Here is a 20207-nt window from a genome sequence, read left to right as displayed (position 1 = left end):
GTATTCTTAACATATGTTTCAACTTTTCCATCTAAAACTTCTCATACGCCTGCAGTCAAAATTTTACCTGACTCAGTTGAATATCCAACACCATATATATGTCTCCCTTTTTTAGTAGTCGCATCTCTGTGCATAGTTCAGTTTTTTTTTCATTTTTAAATTCATCCTCTATATGATGCCTTGACACACTACCTAATTCATGCATCATTTTTGATGCTGTGCTAACACTTGGAAGTTCATTAATTTCATAGTTCACGAGTGAGAGAACAGTACGAATAATGGGCTGAATATGTTGTAACCCTATATTTCTACTTAGAAATTCATAGTATACTTTTCTGATATTTTCATCATATGGCTTGCCTTTTTCACTCCAGGCCTCTACAATAACTTTCTTTTCAACTTGTCCTGTAGGACAAGTACATACCAAAATTTACTTGTCCGAATGAAATTGTTACTTGTCCGAAAAATTTCTATTAAAAATAACCTTTTTATATTTTAAGTTGATTAAATGAACAAACCGAATTTAGGCAATAGACAGGATTTGATGTATTTCTTTTGATTTGAAATTCTTTTCAAAAATATGAGTCAAGTTCAACTGAATCTAGTCATGTCACAGGACTTAGGTTCTAGTTTTTCCTCAACGCCAGTCTCATCAGACTCTAAACATGAGGCATCATCTGATAGGCATGTACACTCATTGGATTTGTATAATCCTGGTTTTTTTTCAGTTGAAAAAAATTTATTGAAATGCAATCAATAAAAAGAAGAAGATAAGGTATGATTGCCAATGAGACAACTCTCTGCAAGAGACCAAATGACACCGAAATTAACAACTATAGGTCACGATATTGTCAGTATTGTTTTTTTCTACTTATGATCAAATATGATTTTGTGAATTTAATGGTAAATAAAAAAATAAAAAAATTGTGAAAAAATTACCAGTATGGTATTTGTTATATGGAACAAAATAAGGTAGCAAAATGAGGTACTGATTTGTCCTGGTCCCAAATGTCTCCTGCCTTGTCAAACTGTGTATCAATCATGTCTACTAAATATGTCTCCTACGGTGCCAAACTCTCTATTAAACTTGGAGCTAAACCGGTCGAGGTGACGAAGTTACCTTATCTACAAAGCACATCATTGATTCGGATCAGTAAGACTGGTTTCCGAGAATAGTATACCTTTTACCTGTTAAAAAGTACCTGATAAAGAACCAGTTAAAAAATATCGATTGCAACAAGTTAACATGTTGAAAGAAAAGGTTTTGCATTTGAATAAACAGAATGCAGAAACATGTCAAACTAATATTTGTTTTCTTGTTTTTTGTTTATAATTATTGTTCATCAAAGTTGGATTAAATTTATTTTCTGCTGAATAATTGTACTTGTCCCGACGGATAAGCTTGATACAGCTTTTACTTGTCCGACCTTTTTTCCCTCTGGTACCGGACAATCGGACAAACGTTATTGTCGAGGCCTGCACTCAATCGTACACTTAACTGTTGGTCAGTAATAGTTTCTATACCAATATTTTGATTTTTATCTGAATTTAATTCAGAATGTAAATTGTCTATTTCACTGTGAAGGTCACTGGTCAAGCCTTTTAAAGTGTTACACTGCACTCCCTTTTCAACACTTTCTACAGCATGTTCAATTTTACCTATATTTCTTTCAAATTTCAGTTTTTTAACTTGTTGTTGTAATCTGCTGATAGTACAAGACTGGCGCTTAATTTTTGGTTTATTTTGGATACATTTAGATTTCTCCATTTATTTCGCCAATTCCGTATCTGTCTTACTAAATTTAAAATGATTCTTTCCTGGCTATTATGTTTGATATCTCCAGTAATACATGTATTAGGTAACTTTGATAGTACAAGTTTTGGTAGTTTAAATTGTCTTAATCTATAGATTATAAACCGTTTTCCGCCGTGGTAACCTAATGTTTTCATAAAATGTGCTACTCTTCTGGCTTTGATTTGCAAACTATGTGCATTTACGGTATCAATATGCACACCAGCGACATCACATAGCGCTACATGTAGCTTTTTAACATTTCCATTTAATCTATGATATATTGCCTTCATTATTTTATTTGTTATTTTTGCCATGACAGTTCACAAATGAAAAAAATATCTCAGATATTTACCACAATTCTCTGTTTTGAAGAAATAAACAATCAAGAATAAGCAAGTAATATCAAGTAAGCACAACAAAATATAAATGCAAAATAAAAGCAAAGGGTAATACATGCAGCACAAAAAAAAATCAATTAGAATTAGATAATAAAAAAAGCAATTGTAAATAACTAATGAAAAATGATCTCCATACCAAATTACAGCAAGATCACATTCTGTTTTCATAACAACACATCCACTATAGATTAGGAAACTTGTGTTTTGCATCAACCTAAAACAAACAATACTGATCAGTACTACTAATAAATTCACTTAAATTACTAGTGCAATAAAGATTTTAAAAAATCAGGTGTATGAAAAAATTTAGTTTTACAGCTAATTTCCTAATGCTTGTAGAGAAAAACTCTGAAAGGCTTGCTTTCTCTGTTTGTATAAATTTCAATTCAAGATTTGTAAGTAACATTAACATCTTCAAACAATATATATAGGCATATTTTAACTTGTATATATTATATTTAAATTTGATTGGAAATTATCCCTATTACAATAGTACAATAAACAAACAAAGCAAGCAAGACAACCAAAGTCTTGCTTTACATGCATTAGGAAATTAGCTGTAATCATAAAACAAATAGGTCAGAGACCACAATTATTTTGTAGTGCATTTCTTTTAGAACATAAATGAAAATAAAAAAAATCCCACCTGCGCTTTCTCAAAGAAACTTTTACAGTGTGTTGTACTACTTTTGGGACAAATTATATCAAAATTATAGAAAACTTCATCGCCTCTAACTCAAAATATGGACAATTTTATCGTTAGGGCGTCTTGAAATCTTTTGACAGCTTCCGAAGTACTATTTTTCAACCTTTTTAACCTGGACCAAATCACTACTTTCCTTTAAAATTCTGGACCCAAATTTACAATGTAATTTTACCCCCCTACTTGCAATTTGAGGCATTAAACATGGAGAAATAAATTTGGAAGGGTTGTAAAAATTAATGGCAAGTAACCCACTGTCAACACTAGGGACTATATTTGTGAACAGCGAAAATCAAGGGACGACAATTGTTGTCTCGGACCAAATAAGTTTGAAAACATGCTTGTGACACAACTTGTGCTAGGAAAACTCACATATCCAAACCAGTATCACCATGATCAGACTTTATTTTAGTAAAATTAGTGCTTGGAAGGAAACAAATGTACCAATTTTCTTACCTTATTTTCTGTTATTGATACATAGATGGCACTTTGAACATACTAATTCCAAGACTCACTTGTTCAAAATTAGTATACAATTTAAGAAAATTGACAAAATGTTTGGCCAATCAACTAGTTTCTGTAAAATTTAATACTTTAATCATGCACAATGCTTAGTGAGTCATCACTGTCAGTATCATCAGGAGGATAGTATGGTCACTTGCGCTGTGGGTAAATCAAACTAACTGAATGTCAATGAATGTGAAGAAGAATCAGATTCCATTATTTCAACAATTTGAAAATGACCAGTGTCTATCAATTTCTGTATATATTCAATATCTATACACTTGAGGACTGATTCAAAGAATCAGTTTCTGAATCAGATCTTAAAAAGTATGACTCAAATGTATTTGATTCTAGTTCCTGATATTGCCCTTCGTCTGTATGTTCAACTGTATCTGCATTAGAACTTACAAAAGAATCCATAGAAGCAAAGATATCTGGAGAATAGATATACACAATTTATACTTCCATGGACAACATTATAAATTTCACACAAACACCCTGGAGACAGATTACTGACTGATTCATCGATTTCAGAATCAGTTTCTATTCCAAAATATTCATTATATACACAGCGATATAAAAGTGCTGCACTTCCATTATATAGCGAAATATGTCCTTCATCAGGAACAGTAGTCTGAAAGTAAGGGTATGCCCAAAATGCACATCTAGCTATTTTTCTGAAATTTAAGTATTTCTATTTAGTTTTTTTTTTCAATTTAAAATTTTTTACATCTTGTATGCATTTTTATTTTTAGTTGGTTGCTGCATATTCCTAGGAGGGAATAAGTATTATATTGGGTTTTTTTTGTGTTTTTTTTTAAATGTGAAGATGATTTGAAGTGTTGGCATATGAACAAGGGAAGTAATCCTTATAATATTAAATAATTATCTCCCCTATTAATGTTTTGTATCACAAGTATATTAAATCAAATCAAATCAAAGTTTTATTCATTGTCGATACATAGTAAACAAAGTAACACAAGGTCTAGTGAGCTTTTAAAATCAATTCTCCCATTGTTTATTATTCTTTTATGCTTTATATACTTAATGATTTTGTTGTCACACAAAACAACATTGTCATCATTATTTTTAACTCATACAGTCAAGACTGCATGAATAGTTAGTGAAGAATTTCTATTTAAATATAAATATGAGTATTTCAGTGTTAAAGATTCTTCTTTACTTCATAATTATTAATTGTTCTATGAATAAAAGGAGATATGGTATGTACATCAATAAGACAACAAATCAATGACATACTCATAGACACATACACCATTCAGTTGTTGAGACTGTTATTAGAAAGTATCAAAATAGTATATGGGGTATCTAGTTTAAAAAATTTGTCCGATCAAACCAAGATGGCCGCCATGGCTAAAAATAGAACACAGGGGTAAAATGTATATTTTGGCTTATATCTTTAAAACCAAGCATTTAGAGCAAATCTGCCCTGAAATTTTCAGACGAATCGGACAACCTGTTGTTGGGTTGCTGCCCCTGAATTGGTAATTTTAAGGAAATTTTGCAGTTTTTGGTTATTATCTTGAATACTATTATAGATAGAAATAAACTAGTACTGTAAACAGCAATAATGTTCAGCAAAATAAGATCTACAAATAAGTCATCATGACCAAAATTGTCAGTCAACCTCTTAAGGAGTTATTGCCCTTTATAGTCAATTTATACAACTTTTTCGTCATTTTTTATAACTTGTACAAAAATCTTCTTCTCTGAAACTACTGGGCCAAATTCAAACTTACTTAGCCACAATCATAATTGTGGTATATAGTTTTAAAAATGTGTCCGATGACCCCACCTACCAAACAAAATGGCCGACATGGCTAAAATTAGAACATAGTGGTATAATGCAGTTTTTGCTTTATATCTTTGAAACTAGGACATTTAGGGCAAATCTCTCAAGATTTAAATGTCCATCAGAATCAGATCTATCCCCTCACAAATTTTCAGATGAATCCTACAACCCGTTGTTGGGTTGCTGCCCTAAAATAGGTAATTTTAAGGAAATTTTGCAGTTTTTGGTTATTATCTTGAATATTATTATAGATAGAGATAAACTGTAAACAGCAATAATGTTCAGCAAAGTAAAATCTACAAATACGTCAACATGACCAAAATTGTCAGAGAACCCCTTAAGGATTTATTGTCCTTTATAGTCAGTATTGAACAACTTTTCGTCATTTTTGTAAATCTTCTTTTCTAAAACTATGGGCAAAATTTAACCAAACTTGGCCACAATCATTACTAGGGTATCTAATTTAAAAAAAAATGTCTAATGACCCCGCATACCAACAAAGATGGCTGACATCAGTAAATACAGTAACAGGTGAGCGACACAGGCTCTTGAGAGCCTCTAGTTTAGCTCACCTGGCCCGAAGGGCCAAGTGAGCTTTTCTCATCACTTTGCGTCCGTCGTCCGTCGTCGTCCAGCGTCGTCTGTTAACTTTTACAAAAATCTTCTCCTCTGAAACTACTTTGTCAAATTTAACCAAACTTGGCCACAATCATCATTGGGGTATCTAGTTTATAAATGTGTCCGGTGACCCGGCCAACCAACCAAGATGGCCACCATGGCTAAAAATAGAACATAGGGGTAAAATGTAGATTTTGGCTTATATCTCTGAAACCAAAGCATTTAGAGCAAATCAGACATGAGGTAAAATTGTTTATCAGGTGAAGATCTATCTGCTCTTAAATTTTCAGATGAATTGGACAACCTGTTTTTCGGTTGCTGCCCCTGAATTGGCAATTTTAAGAAAATTTTCCTGTTTTGGGTTATTATCTTGAATATTATTATAGATAGAGATAAGGCCACACCAATTTGATCCCTTGTTCGACGGACCCGCCCGCACCTATTTTTTTTTTATATTCCCGCTTCCCGCATCCGGAATTGTAATCATGTCCATTTCCCGCACCGTTTTTTTTTGTGTAAATATTATAAAAAGATATCAACATTTGTTTAATCACAGTCTAACCTGTATATAACGATTTTAAACATAAAAGTACCCCAACACACTGTGTAAATATCTGTGAGAATATTTGTTTCAGCATGAAACCTGGAGTGCTCCGATAAAAAGTTATAACAGCGGGATTTCCGTGAAGAACAAAACATTGGTTTCTTTCTCCCTTACTTATATTCCCTATCAAAACATGTTCGTGGTTAGAATAAAGTACAAAGAACTTCTGAAGGATTTTCCTTCAACTGCAATTATATTGTATGCTGGCGAAACAAAACTATCCATAGCCGCTGCATGTTTATGCACCTGTCCTGATTGATTTAGGAGCATGTTCAGCAGTTATCGTTTGTTGATGTTGTTCATTGGTATTTTCTCGTTTGGATATATAAATTAGGTCGTTGGTTTTCCTGTTCGAATTGTGTACGCTAATAATTTTGGAGTCCTTTAAAGCTTGCTGTTTGGTCTGTATCAATGCCCTGTGAAAAAGGCTGTACTTTGACCTGTGTTTGTTATTATCAGGTTGAGAACAACCCTCCCTCAGACAAGCGGTCATTTTACTGATGTAGAAAAGAAAATAGAAATACCAAGGATTTGTATAGTTCTTCTATACAAAACCTTTAAACAGTTAGAATTTTGTACTCAAAAAGAGGAGAGTTACATCATATTTTAAACAAATTTTTCTAAAAGAGGGGTCCACTTATTTTGAATAATATTAAACTGTTAAAGTAAATGTGTTAACATGGTTAAAGTCCAGGAATATTACTAAATTCTTGGACATGTTTTGACCATTTAATACCAGATAGATATATAGTTCTATGAGAAAATATGAGCCCTTTTGTACAAACAAATATATTATAACTTATATTGATCCCTCATAAAACATGTAAAAAGGATATTTATAACATTAAGGGGTTGCCCCCAAACTGATTATTATTTGGATGGATAATTGTCTCATTGTCAGTCACACATACATAGACCAGATTTTATTATTTCTTGGTGAACAGGGAAAAAATACTTCAGAAATCAAAGAAATGTCAAAGTACAAGTGATAAATCAAGTTTTAATATTGTCAAAACCTATTATTTTATTTTTAAAAAAAAAATTGTAATCGCTCGCCTTCACTTTTCAAGCTTCGCCTCAAAAATTTGCAAATTAAATATTTTTTTATTAACATTTTCAAATCGCTCGCTCGCCCCAAATTTTTGAGTCCAAAAATCCGTAGAACAAGAAATTAAATTGGTGTGGCCTAAACTGTAAACAGCAAGAATGTTCAGCAAAGTAAGATTTAAAAATAAGTCAACAAGACAGAAATGGTCATTTGACACCTTTAGGAGTTATTGCCCTATGGTCATTTGACACCTTTAGGAGTTATTGCCCTTTCTATGTTGTGTCGTGTGTACTATTGTTTTTCTGTTTGTCTTTTTCATTTTTAGCCATGGCGTTGTCAGTTTGTTTTAGATTTATGAGTTTGACTGTCCCTTTGGTATCTTTCGTCCCTCTTTGATAGTAAATTTTTAACCATATTTTCGTAAATCTTAGTAATCTTTTACAAAAATCTTCTCCTCTGAAACTACTGGGCCAAATTAATCCAAACTTGGCCACAATCATATTTGGGGTATCTAGTTAAAAAAATGTGTCCGTGATTTGGCCATTCAACCATGATGGCCGCCACGGCTAAAAATAGAACATAGGGATAAAATGCAGTTTTTTGGCTTATAACTAAAAAAAACAAAGCACTAAGAGCAAATCTGACATAAGGTAAAATTGTTTATCAGGTGAAGATCTATCTGCCCTGAAATTTTCAGATCAATCGGACAACCTGTTGTTGGGTTTTTAACCCTGAATTGGTAATTTTAAGGACATTTTGCTGTTTTGGATTACTATCTTGAATAATATTATAGATAGAGATAAAATGTAAACAGCAATAATGTTCAGCAAAGTAAGATTTACAAATAAGTGACCCCTTTAGGAGTTGTTGCCCTTTATAGTCAATTTTTAACCATTTTTCGTAAGTCTTAGTAATCTTTTACAAAAATCTTCTCCTCTGAAATTACTGGTCCAAAATAATCCAAAATTGGACACAATCATCTTTGGGGTATCTAGTTTAAAAAATGTGTCTGGTGACTTGGCAATCCAACCAAGATGGCCACTGCGGCTAAAACTAGAACATAGGGGTAAAATGCAGATTTTGGCTTATAACTCAAAAACCAAAGCATTTAGAGCAAATCTGACGAGGTTAAACTGTTTATCAGGTCAAGATCTATCTGCCCTGGAATTTTCAGATGAATCGGACAACCCGTTATTGAGTTGATGCCCCTGAATTGGTAATTTTAAGGAAATTTTGGCATTTGTTGTTATTATCTTGAATATTATTATAGATAGAGATAAACTGTAAACAGCAATAATTTACAGCAAAGTAAGACCTAAAAATAAGTCAACATGACCAAAATGGTCAATTGACCCCCTAAGGAGTTATTGTCCTTTATAGACAATTTTTAACAATTTTCATAAAATTTGTAACTTTTTACTAACATTTTCCACTGAAACTACTAGGCCAAGTTCATTATAGATAGAGATAATTGTAAGCAGCAAGAATGTTCAGTACAAATACATCACCATCACCAAAACACAATTTTGTCATGAATCCATCTGCGTCCTTTGTTTAATATTCACAAAGACCAAGGTGAGCGACACAGGCTCTTTAGAGCCTCTAGTTTAATTATGGTGGTCAAACTATATTTGAATACAGAAATAAACACTACTAGACAACATTTCTATGGCTCCAATAAGGGGAAAAAACAAATGTATTTATTTCCTTATTTGTACGATATCACTAAAAACTATAAAATGCTGTAAAACAAATTATTCTAATTAAAACAGATAAAGATTAGGTATATAGATTATAATATCATAAATGGAAGAAAAAACCTCCGGAATGGAAATAAATCAGCAAAAGTTAGAGTATAGAGAATTATGGGGTGTTTATATGTAAAGAACTGGGGATAATGTTTCCTTAATACATAGTTAAAAATCGAGAACCCCAAAATCCTAATTATGTAGACATAAGTATGCATTTACCAATCTTCCAACTGCAAAGAACATTATGAAGATCAAATGGTGACAGATGGAGCTTTTATTCATATGCTTTAAAAAACGAAGTTAAAAGCCTTTTACAAGTCCTCAGAAAATATTGAAAAATAATCTTAATGTTTTCTCGTGACTTTTATTTAATGAACAAAAATGATATCGTTAGCCTCTGTGAAAAATAAAATAAAACAACACTCAGTTGTTACTAGTCTTTCTTATTGTATGATATATGTTACAAAAGTCTTCATTGTAATTATCAGATGAAAGCAATATAAAGATGTGTATGTATTTCAGGGTAAGACTCCATATGATTTAGCAGCATCAATGAAACAGGGGCAGTATAAAGAAGTGATGGAATACTTAAAGGTACATATACTTTTGATTTACATATGCTAACACTTAAAATAAATCTGGTACTAAACACAGTTTGTTAGGTAGATGATACCCTTACTAGTAGTGGTACTAAACACTATTTGTTAGGAAGATGATACACTTACTAGTAGTGGAACTAAACACTATTTGTTAGGTAGATGATACACTTACTAGTAGTGATACTAAACACTATTTGTTAGGTAGATGATACACTTACTAGTAGTGGTACTAAACACTATTTGTTAGGTAGATGATACACTTACTAGTAGTGGTACTAAACACTATTTGTTAGGTAGATGATACACTTACTAGTAGTGGTACTAAACACTATTTGTTAGATAGATGATACTCTTACCAGTAGTGGTACTAACACTGTCTCTAAGGTAGATGATACCATTACCAGCGGGGGTACCAAATACAGTCTGTTAGGTAGATGATATCCCTACAAGCAGTGGTACTAAACACTGTTTGTTAGGTACATGACACTCTTACCAGTAGTGGTACTAAGCACTGTCTGTTAGGTATATGATACTCTTACCAGTAGTGGTACTAAACACTGTCTATAAGGTAGTTGATACCATTACCAGCAGTAGTACTAAACACTGTCTGTTAGGTAAATGATACCATTACCAGCAGTGGTACTAAGCACTATTTGTTAGGTAGATGATACCCTTACCAGTAGTGGTACTAAACACTCTTTGTTAGGTAGATGATACCATTACCAGCAGTGGTACTAAACACTGTCTGTTAGGTAAATGATACCATTACCAGCAGTAGTACTAAACACTGTATGTTAGTTAGATTATACCCTCACCAGCAGTGATACTAACCACTGTCTGCTAGGTAGATGATACCATTACCAGCAGTGGTACTAAACACTGTCTGTAAGTTAATGATACTATATAACCAGCAGTAGTACTAAACACTGTATGTTAGGTAAATGATACTGTTAGGTTATTTTAGCAGGGTGTTTATTATACCCCGCTTTAAAAAAGGGGGTATACTGTTTTATCTCTGTCTGTCCTTCCGTCAGTCAGTCAGTCCGTCAGTCCGTCAGTCTGTCAGTCCGTCAGTCAGTCAGTCCGTCCCATGAATATTTTTCGTCGCATTTTTCTCAGGAACTACAATACAAGGATTTCTGAAATTTGGTTTCAGGGTTTATCTAAGTCAGCTGTACCGTGTGATGCGTTTCCAGATTGATCACTCGACAACTTCCTGTTTACCGAACACTTGTATGATTTTACACATGATAGCCAAGTTGAAAATTTTCGTCACATTTTTCTCAGGAACTACAATACAAGGATTTCTGAAATTTGGTTTCAGGATTAATATAAGTCAGCTGTACCCGTGTGATGCGTTTTCAGATTCATCACTCGACAACTTCCTGTTTACCGAACACTTGCATATTTTACACTATTAATATTATCCACTTGCGGCGGGGGTATCATCAGTGAGCAGTAGCTCGCAATTTCACTTGTTTTCGCTTATTTTGGCGGATAAATGAAAATAGCGGAAAATGTATGCATACATTTGTTTATTTTAAATAGTTAAAATGTCAGCAGGTTAATAACGATACTATGGTAGTTTTAACAACATGAATGCAAATGGTCATTGTACTCGCTTGTATTTTATAAAATGATGTTTTGAGGTCTTAAACTGTATATTGTATTGATAAGTGTCAAAATATTTAATTGTTAGATACTCAGTCGGGTATGTGGGTCCCCTGCTAAATGTGTTGCAGGTGACATGGAAATACTGGCGTCTGTCTGTCCTTCTGGTCTTTTTAGCAGTTTCACAGGTACAATTCTTGCCAGATTTTTGGGATACGATTGCTTTCAAGCAATCTGTAGACTTTTACCGTTGACTCAGGGCTGCATTCCCTCACGTCAACCGTTTTATTCTAAACATTCAGCAACATCTCAGATTCTTATGATTGGCTTGCTTCAAAAGGTAAAAACAAGCAAAAGGATTGAACATAAACAACTTTCCTGTAATGTTCTTCTCATAATCTTCATGTTTAATATTTCCCTTGACTTATATGCGTGTTTTTAACAACATGGAAAATCAAATTAAGCAGTATTTATATTTAGTGTTTTTATAAATTTAGAAACACGTCAGAGGGAATTCCCCAGTTTTGATAAATGCGAGAGTTCTCTGAATTCCGATAATTCTATTTCTGTCCAGAACTGAAGTGGAGTTTTTCTATATTTTACTGTTATGAAAATGATATTTGATACTGTACTCTCATAAAGAAATGGAGAACCATTCATCATATCATTTAATATACGTTTTTGTTCCAAATCGCAAGTCGCGGGTTTGTTTATGTATTAATGTGCATGCGTATAGTTTTCTTGATTTCAAGGGGTACAGATGGGTGCAGTCCTAACCTGTACAGCAAGTTAACTTGATAACCAGTCATTTGGACTGGTCAAAGTTAACCTGTGACCGGATTTAGGACTGCTCTGACCAGTCCTAGGACCAAAATCTAGTTAACTTGAAAAGCGGACTTGGTCCTAGGACTGTTTTTATGTCTGCCAAAAAGATAACTTCGAAACAGGTCCGCTATTGATATAAGTTAAATTCGAACCAGTCCTGCCGTAAAGTTAACATAAGTTAACTTCGAAACCAGTCCTGCCATAAAGTTAACATAAGTTAACTTCGAGACCAGTCCTGCCACAAAGTTAACATAAGTTAACTTTTGCTTTGACAAATCCGATCGAAACCAGACCTGTTCCCAAGTTAACTTTTGACTGGTCTGCTCAACACTAAGTTAACTTGTAACCAGGACCGCTCTACATCGATGTTTTAAAAATATTTTTTAATATCTTTGTTTCGTAGTATAAACATCGAAAATAAAGTAAAACTAATACTTCCGTTATATAAACCGGATTTAATACAACTATTTGTAAATAAAGTACGCATAAAACGTTGCTTGTAACACAAATTTATTTGTGATCTGCCAATCTATAATTTAAAAAGCGATCTTGGTTACGATGATAACGGGCACTGAATATATATTCCAATACCTATCAAATTCAACCATATTTGCACTTTATTTATATTTATATCTATGGAAGGACGTATTTTAGAGGAAAGCACCATTTTAACACATGATTACAAATTTTTGTTCGCATAAATTTTGGGTGCCAGCATGTCCTCCTTTTATTCAAAATATTCGTAAAAAAATTTAGTTACGTTGTGATACCTCATGCTGACTTGTACAACAAAATTATTTGACCACATTGACCAAAACTGTGCACTTTTATTTATAAATCTATATACCTGCATAGTAAATCAGCCATATTTTTTCAAATTTTTGTTCGCATAAATTTAGGGTACCAGCATGTTCTCCTTTTATTCAAAATTTTGATACTTAACAAAATTTCAGTAGTTTTGATACCTCATACTGACTTGTACAACAAAATTAATTGACTGCATCAACTAAAACTGACCATATGTGCACTTTAATTTGTAAATCTGTATACCAGCATAGTAAATCAGCCATATTTGTTTTGTCAGGATTCAATGTATATTACAATGGACAGCAATATTGCTATACAATAACAACAATTTTTTGTTTGCATAAATTTAGGGAGCCACCATATGTCCTCCTTTTCTTCAAAATATTGATAGGTAACAAAATTTCAGTAGTTTTGATACCTCTTGCTGACTTGTGCAACAAAATTATTTGACCGTGTTGACCAAAACTGTCCATGTGTGCACTTTTTTTTATAAATCTATATACCCGCATAGTAAATCAGCCATATTTTTTCAAATTTTTGTTCGCATAAATTTAGGTTGCCAGCATATCCTCCTTTTATTCAAAATTTTGATACGTAACAAAATTTCAGTAGTTTTGATACCTCATATTGACTTGTACAACACAATTATTTGACTGCATCAATTAAAACTGACCATATATACTCTTCAATTTGTAAATCTATATACCAGCATAGTAAATCAGCCATATTTGTTCTATATACAATAACAACAATTTTTTGTTTGCATAAATTTAAGGTCTAGCATATGTCCTCCTTTTATTAAAAATATTGATACGTGACAAAATGTCAGTAGTTTTGATACCTCTTGCTGACTTGTGCAACAAAATTATTTGACCGTGTTGACCAAAACTGACCATGTGAGCACTTTTATTCATAAATCTATATACCAGCATACTAAATCAGCAATTATTTTCAAATTTTTGTTTGCATACATTTAGGGTGCCTTCATGTCCTCCTTTTATTCAAAATTTTGATACGTAACAAAATTTCAGTAGTTTTGATACCTCATGCTGACTTGTACAACAAAATTATTTGACTGCATCAAATTAAACTGACAATTTGTGCACTTTTAATTTCTTAATCTATATACCAGCATAGTTATTCAGCCAGATTTTTTATGTCAGGATTCAATGTATAATACAATGGACAGCAATATTGTAATACAATAACAACAAATTTTTGTTTTCGCATGAATAAAGGGTGACAGCATGTCATCCTTTTATTCAAAATATTAATACGTAACAAAATTACAGTAGTTTTGATACCTCATGCTGACTTGTCCAACAAAATTATTAGACCGCATCATGATCAACTTAAACTGACCATATGTGCACTTTAATTTGTAAATCTATATACCCGCATAGTAAATCAGCCATATTTTTTATGTCGGGATTCAATGTATAATACAATGGACAGCAATATTGCAATACAACAACAACAAATTTTTGTTCGCATAAATTTAGGGTGCCAGCATGTCCTCCTTTAATTCAAAATATTGATACGTACAACAAAATTATTTGACCGCATCAACTAAAACTGACCATATGTGTACTTTAATTTGTAAATCTATATACCTGTATAGTAAATCAGCCATATTTGTCATAAATTTAGGGTGCCAGCATGTCCTCCTTTAATTCAAAATATTGATACGTATCAAAATTTCAGTAGTTTTGATACCTTATGCTGACCATGTTGACATGTGCAACAAAATTATTTGACCGCATCAACTAAAACTGACCATATGTAAACTTTAATTTGTAAAGTTATATACCTGTATAGTAAATCAGCCATATTTTTTGTGTTAGGATTCAATGTACAATACAATGGACAGCAATATTGCAATACAATAACAACAAATATGTGTTCACATACATTTAGGGTGCTAGAATGTTCTCCTTTTATTCAAAATATTGATACGTATCAAAATTACAGTGTTATGATACCTCATGCTGACTTGTACAACAAAATATTTTGAGCGCTTCCACCAAAACTGACCATATGTGCACTTAAATTTGTAAATCTATATACCATATATACCCGCATAGTAATTCAGCCATATTTTTTATGTCAGGATTCAATGTATAATACAATGGATTGCAATATTACAATACAATAACAACAAATTTTTGTTACGCATAAATTTAGGGTGTCAGCATGTCCTCCTTATATTCAAAATATTGATACGTAACAAAATTTCAATAGTTTTGATACCTCATGCTGACTTGTACAATGAAATAATTTGACCGCATTGACAAAGACCAAAACTGACCATATGTGCACTCTATTTTGTAAATCTATATACCAGCATAGTAATTCAGCCATATTTTTTATGTCAGGATTCAATGTATAATACAATGGATTGCAATATTGCAATACAGTAACAACAAATTTTTGTTTCGCATAAATTTAGGGTGCCAGCATGTCCTCCTTATATTCAAAATATTGATACATGTATGTAACAAAATTTCAATAGTTTTAATACCTCATGCTAACTTGTACAATAAAATAATTTGACCGCATTGACCAAGACCAAAACTGACCATATGTGCACTTTAATTTGTAAATCTATATACCAGCATAGTAAATCAGCCATATTTTTTTTATGTCAGGATTCAATGTATAATACAATGGAAAGCTATATTGCAATACAATAACAACATGAACAACAAATTTTTGTCCGCATAAATTTAGGGTGCCAACATGTCCTCCTTTTATCATGTTTATCAAAATATTGATACGTAACAAAATTTCAGTAGTTTTGATACCTCATGCTGACTTGTACAACAAAATGATTTGACCGCATTGACCAAAACTGACCATATATGCACTTTAATTTGTAAATCTATATACCATGTATACCCGCATAGTAAATAAGCCATATTTTTTATGTCAGGATTTAATGTATAATACAATGGACAGTAATATTGCAATATAATAACAACAAATTTTTGTTCGGATTAATTTTGGATGTCAGCATGTCCTCCTTTTATTCAAAATATTGATACGTAACAAAATTTCAGTAGATTTGATACCTCATGCTGACTTTATACAACAAAATTATTTGACTGCATCGACCAAAAACTGACCTGCATATTATATGTGCACTTTAATTTAAAAATCTATATATATCCGCATAGTAAATCAGCCATATTTTTGATGTCTGGATTCAATGTATAAAATAAATGACCCCTGTTGGGATGGCGCCTAATTTTAAAAGTCTTCTCCTGGCACTCCTGTGAAAATGTTAGTAGGACGGCAAATGTAAGCATGATAAGGAAAACAATTAATGCAATTTTTTCCCGCATACATTGAGAATGTCAGCGTTTCATCTCTGTATTCATAATATTGAACAGCTGTCACTAGGGTGTGTAAAACGAAACTATTAGGCCGCATCATCCAAGTACATGTACAATGTACCAACACTGACATGTCTGAATTCATTTGTGCTTTTTAATAAAAAAATGTATTTGAGGTTCTCTTCTGGTAATAGTATACTGTTAATCTATTATGTCGGTTGATTGATTTTGTTTGTGGTTAAACGTCAAGTGACAACTATTTCATTCATGTGCACAAATCTCTCGACAAATCTGACGAATTTGACGAGATTGTTGGTAGTTTTACCACATCGTACATATCCGGACACTGTACAACTGTACAATTTTCGTTAGAATATTCTGCGGAAAAAGAAAAGTAAATCCAATCCAAACAAGTAGAATAACAATGAAATATCCATGCATGTATAAATGCGTAGGTAAAAATTATGAAGGGACAGTTAAAAAACGGGGAACGAAGTAACGTCGACAAAGATGTTGATATCCCATGATATACGAATGTTGTTCCGATGCGTTGGACAACCCTAATTTCTATCCACCTTCTAATTAAAAAAATATGATAACTCTATGTAATTGACTAATGTTTATAAGCATATATTAAAAAAAAAGAAAGAATTGTGTTGTTATGAATAATGTCTATATAGAGTATAGCGAGTAAGGAAATATGCTATCAGAGGCCTTCTTGGGAAGAACAATGCAAATGTTGTTTATACATATTTTATTAAAACTCAAGTCTGATATGGAAAGTCGCAAAAACGATAACATTTCATAAGCAGACATGTCCCCAGGTCTGGTCAATAGCAGACTTGTCCACAGGTCTGGTCAGAAGCAGACCTGTCGACAGGTCTGGTCAGGAGCAGACCTGTCCACAGGTCTGGTCTGGGGCAGACCTGTCCTCAGGACTGGTCAAAAGCAGACTTGTCCACAGGTTTGGTCTTGAACAGACGCGACGATAGGTCTGCAGCAGTCATAAAAAAGCGGACCGTAGGTGTGGTCCACCGTAGACGAAGTTAACTTGCTGGTCTGCTTAAAAATTCTCAAGTTAACTTAAAAAGCAGTCAACAAGTTAACTCTAAGTTAACTTCTGTCAAGGTTAGGACCGCACCCATCTGTATCATATTGAGTGGTTGCTCTGGATTTCCCGCTTCATTGATTAATTTGAAACTCATTGGATTATTTCTATGTCTGGTTGCTATTGAGGGTTATTGTTGTTGCATAATTTTAAATCGTATGCATCATTTAAATTATAAAAATAAATGTCCACATCGTAACGGGTTTACCTTTAACACCCCTTCAGCCGAAATGGAGTCTTCCATATTATTGTTTCGAGTTGTCTCCCTTCCGGAAGTATTTTCGTTAGATGTCGATAAACGTCGTATTATATTTAGAACGATCTCAATTTAAACAGAGTAGTGTGTCAGGAAAGGAGTCATGCCCACTGACCCAAAGGAAATTAATATTTAAAGAGTTAGAAATGGGGTTCCTCCTAGAATTAACGGTGATAAGATACGAAGTGAAATACCTTCTCTCATTCTCAGTGACTGCTGTGGAAAGTAAACTTGGAATTGATAGTACAAAAATAAAACACAATAAGTACGTTGCTCATACACTTGTATGGTATTGTATCCGGGATTGGCCATTATTAAAGTTGAGTGACTATTCTGATTATTACATTTTGCATGTGCAGTTGAATTAGTTTTGCAAAATAAATAATACTATCCAGCTGTACCAGGGCTGCCAAAAAATGCGTGAGACTCACGCATGTTCATGCTTTTTTGCGGCAGTATCCTTGGGTCTATCTTTTCCCTCTTTGATCTTTTAAATTTTGGCCAAATCTCACGCATTTGCTTAATGAAAAGTTGTCAGAACTGCTATACATGTGTCAATGAAAACTATGGCAATCGTATCCCTCAGAGCATTCTGCTCTTTGATTATTAAACTTCTTCTATAGCATGTATAGGTTAATATCAGCAACATCTCAGACAAGTTCTATAATGATGTCTGACCAACTTTTTTTAAAAGAGTTAAATGCCCCTTGGATATATTAAATTTATGGTAAACGGCATCGTTAACGCTCTCACGGGTATATTCTTGCCTGATTTTTATAAAACTTATACTATAGTTTAAAATCAACAATATCTTGGACAAGTTCTATAATGGTGGCCAATTGACTTTTTAGCTCACCTGGTCCGAAGGGCCAAGTGAGCTTTTCCCATCACTTGGCGTCCGGCGTCGTCCGTCGTACAGCGTTAACTTTTACAAAAATCTTATCCTCTGAAACTACTTGGCCAAATTTAACCAAACTTGGCCACAATCATCATTGGGGTATCTAGTTTAAAAAATGTGTCCAGTGACCCGGTCAACCAACCAAGATGGCCGCCATGGCTAAAAATGGAACATAGGGGTAAAATGTGGTTTTTGGGTTATAACTCAGAAACCAAAGCATTAAGAGCAAATCTGACAAGGTTAAATTGTTCATCATGTCAAGATCTATCTGCCCTGAAACTTTCAGATGAATTGGACAGTCCGTTGTTGGGTTGCTGCACCTGAATTGGTAATTTTAAGGAAATTTTACTGTTTTTGGTTATTATCTTGAATATTATTATAGATAGAGATAAACTGTAAACAGCAATAATGTTCAGCAAAGTAAGATCTACAAATAAGTCAACATGACCAAAATGGTCAATTGACCCCTTTAGGAGTTATTGCCCTTTATAGTCAATTTTTAACCATTTTTCGTAAATCTTAGTAATCTTTTACAAAAATCTTCTCCTCTGAAACTACTGGGCCAAATTAATCCAAACTTGGCAACAATCATCTGTGGGGTATCTAGTGTTAAAAAATGTGTCCAGTGACCTGGCCATCCAACCAAGATGGTTGCCACGGCTAAAAATAGAACATAGGGGTAAAATGCAGTTTTTGGCTTATAACTCAAAAACCAAAGCATTTAGAGCAAATCTGACATGGAGTTAATTTGTTAATCAGGTCAAGATCTATCTGCCCTGAAATTTTCAGATGAATTGGACAACCCATTGTCGGGTTGCTGCCCCTGAATTGGTAATTTTAAGGAAATTTTGCTGTTTTTGGTTATTATCTTGAATATTATTAAAGATAGAGATAAACTGTAAACAGCAATAATGTTCAGCAAAGTAAGATTTACAAGTAAGTCAACATGATTGTAATGGTCAATTGGCCCCCTAAGGAGTTGTTGTCCTTTTTTGTCAATTTTTAACAATTGAAACTGAAACTACTGGGCCAATCATTATAGATAGAGATTATTGTAAGCAGCAAGAATGTTCAGTAAAGTAAGATCTACAAACACATCGCCATCACCAAAACACAATTTTGTCATGAATTCATCTGTGTCCTTTGTTGAATATTCACATAGACCAAGGTGAGCAACACAGGCTCTTTAGAGCCTCTAGTTTAAAAGAATTATGCCCCTTGGAAATATCAAATGTATGGAAAATGGCTTCGTTAGCACTCTCACAGGTATAATTCTTGTAAGATTTTTATAAAACTTATACTATAGTGAAGTATCAGCAAAATCTCGGACACATTCTATAATGGTGGACGATCGACTTTAAAAAAAAGAGTTTTAGAAATATAAAATATGTGCAACACGGAGGACATTGTACAATGTTGTAACTCTGTTCTTTTATATCTTTATTAATTAGTGTCAAAGTTATAAATAATTTTACAACCTGATTAGTATATCAAACGTCCGCTCAATTTCGTAACTAATCAATTGTAGTTTGTA

General features: G+C 33.1%; 1 protein-coding gene across 1 annotated transcript in view; it reads left to right on the top strand.

Moving 5' to 3' along the window:
- Window positions 1-10271, top strand: part of LOC139497744 (protein fem-1 homolog B-like) — a 44358-nt gene extending 34087 nt beyond the window's left edge. Inside the window, exons 6-7 of the mRNA XM_071285978.1 lie at window positions 9757-9828; window positions 10173-10271. Coding sequence (XP_071142079.1) covers window positions 9757-9828; window positions 10173-10271 — 171 coding nt within the window. The remainder of the gene's footprint in view (window positions 1-9756; window positions 9829-10172) is intronic.
- Window positions 10272-20207: the final 9936 nt, after the last annotated feature.

This window comes from Mytilus edulis, chromosome 12, assembly GCF_963676685.1.
Source record: "Mytilus edulis chromosome 12, xbMytEdul2.2, whole genome shotgun sequence".
NCBI lineage: Eukaryota > Metazoa > Mollusca > Bivalvia > Mytilida > Mytilidae > Mytilus > Mytilus edulis.
Note: the sequence above shows the minus strand (reverse complement) of the source record. Positions and strands in the feature narration are given on the sequence as shown.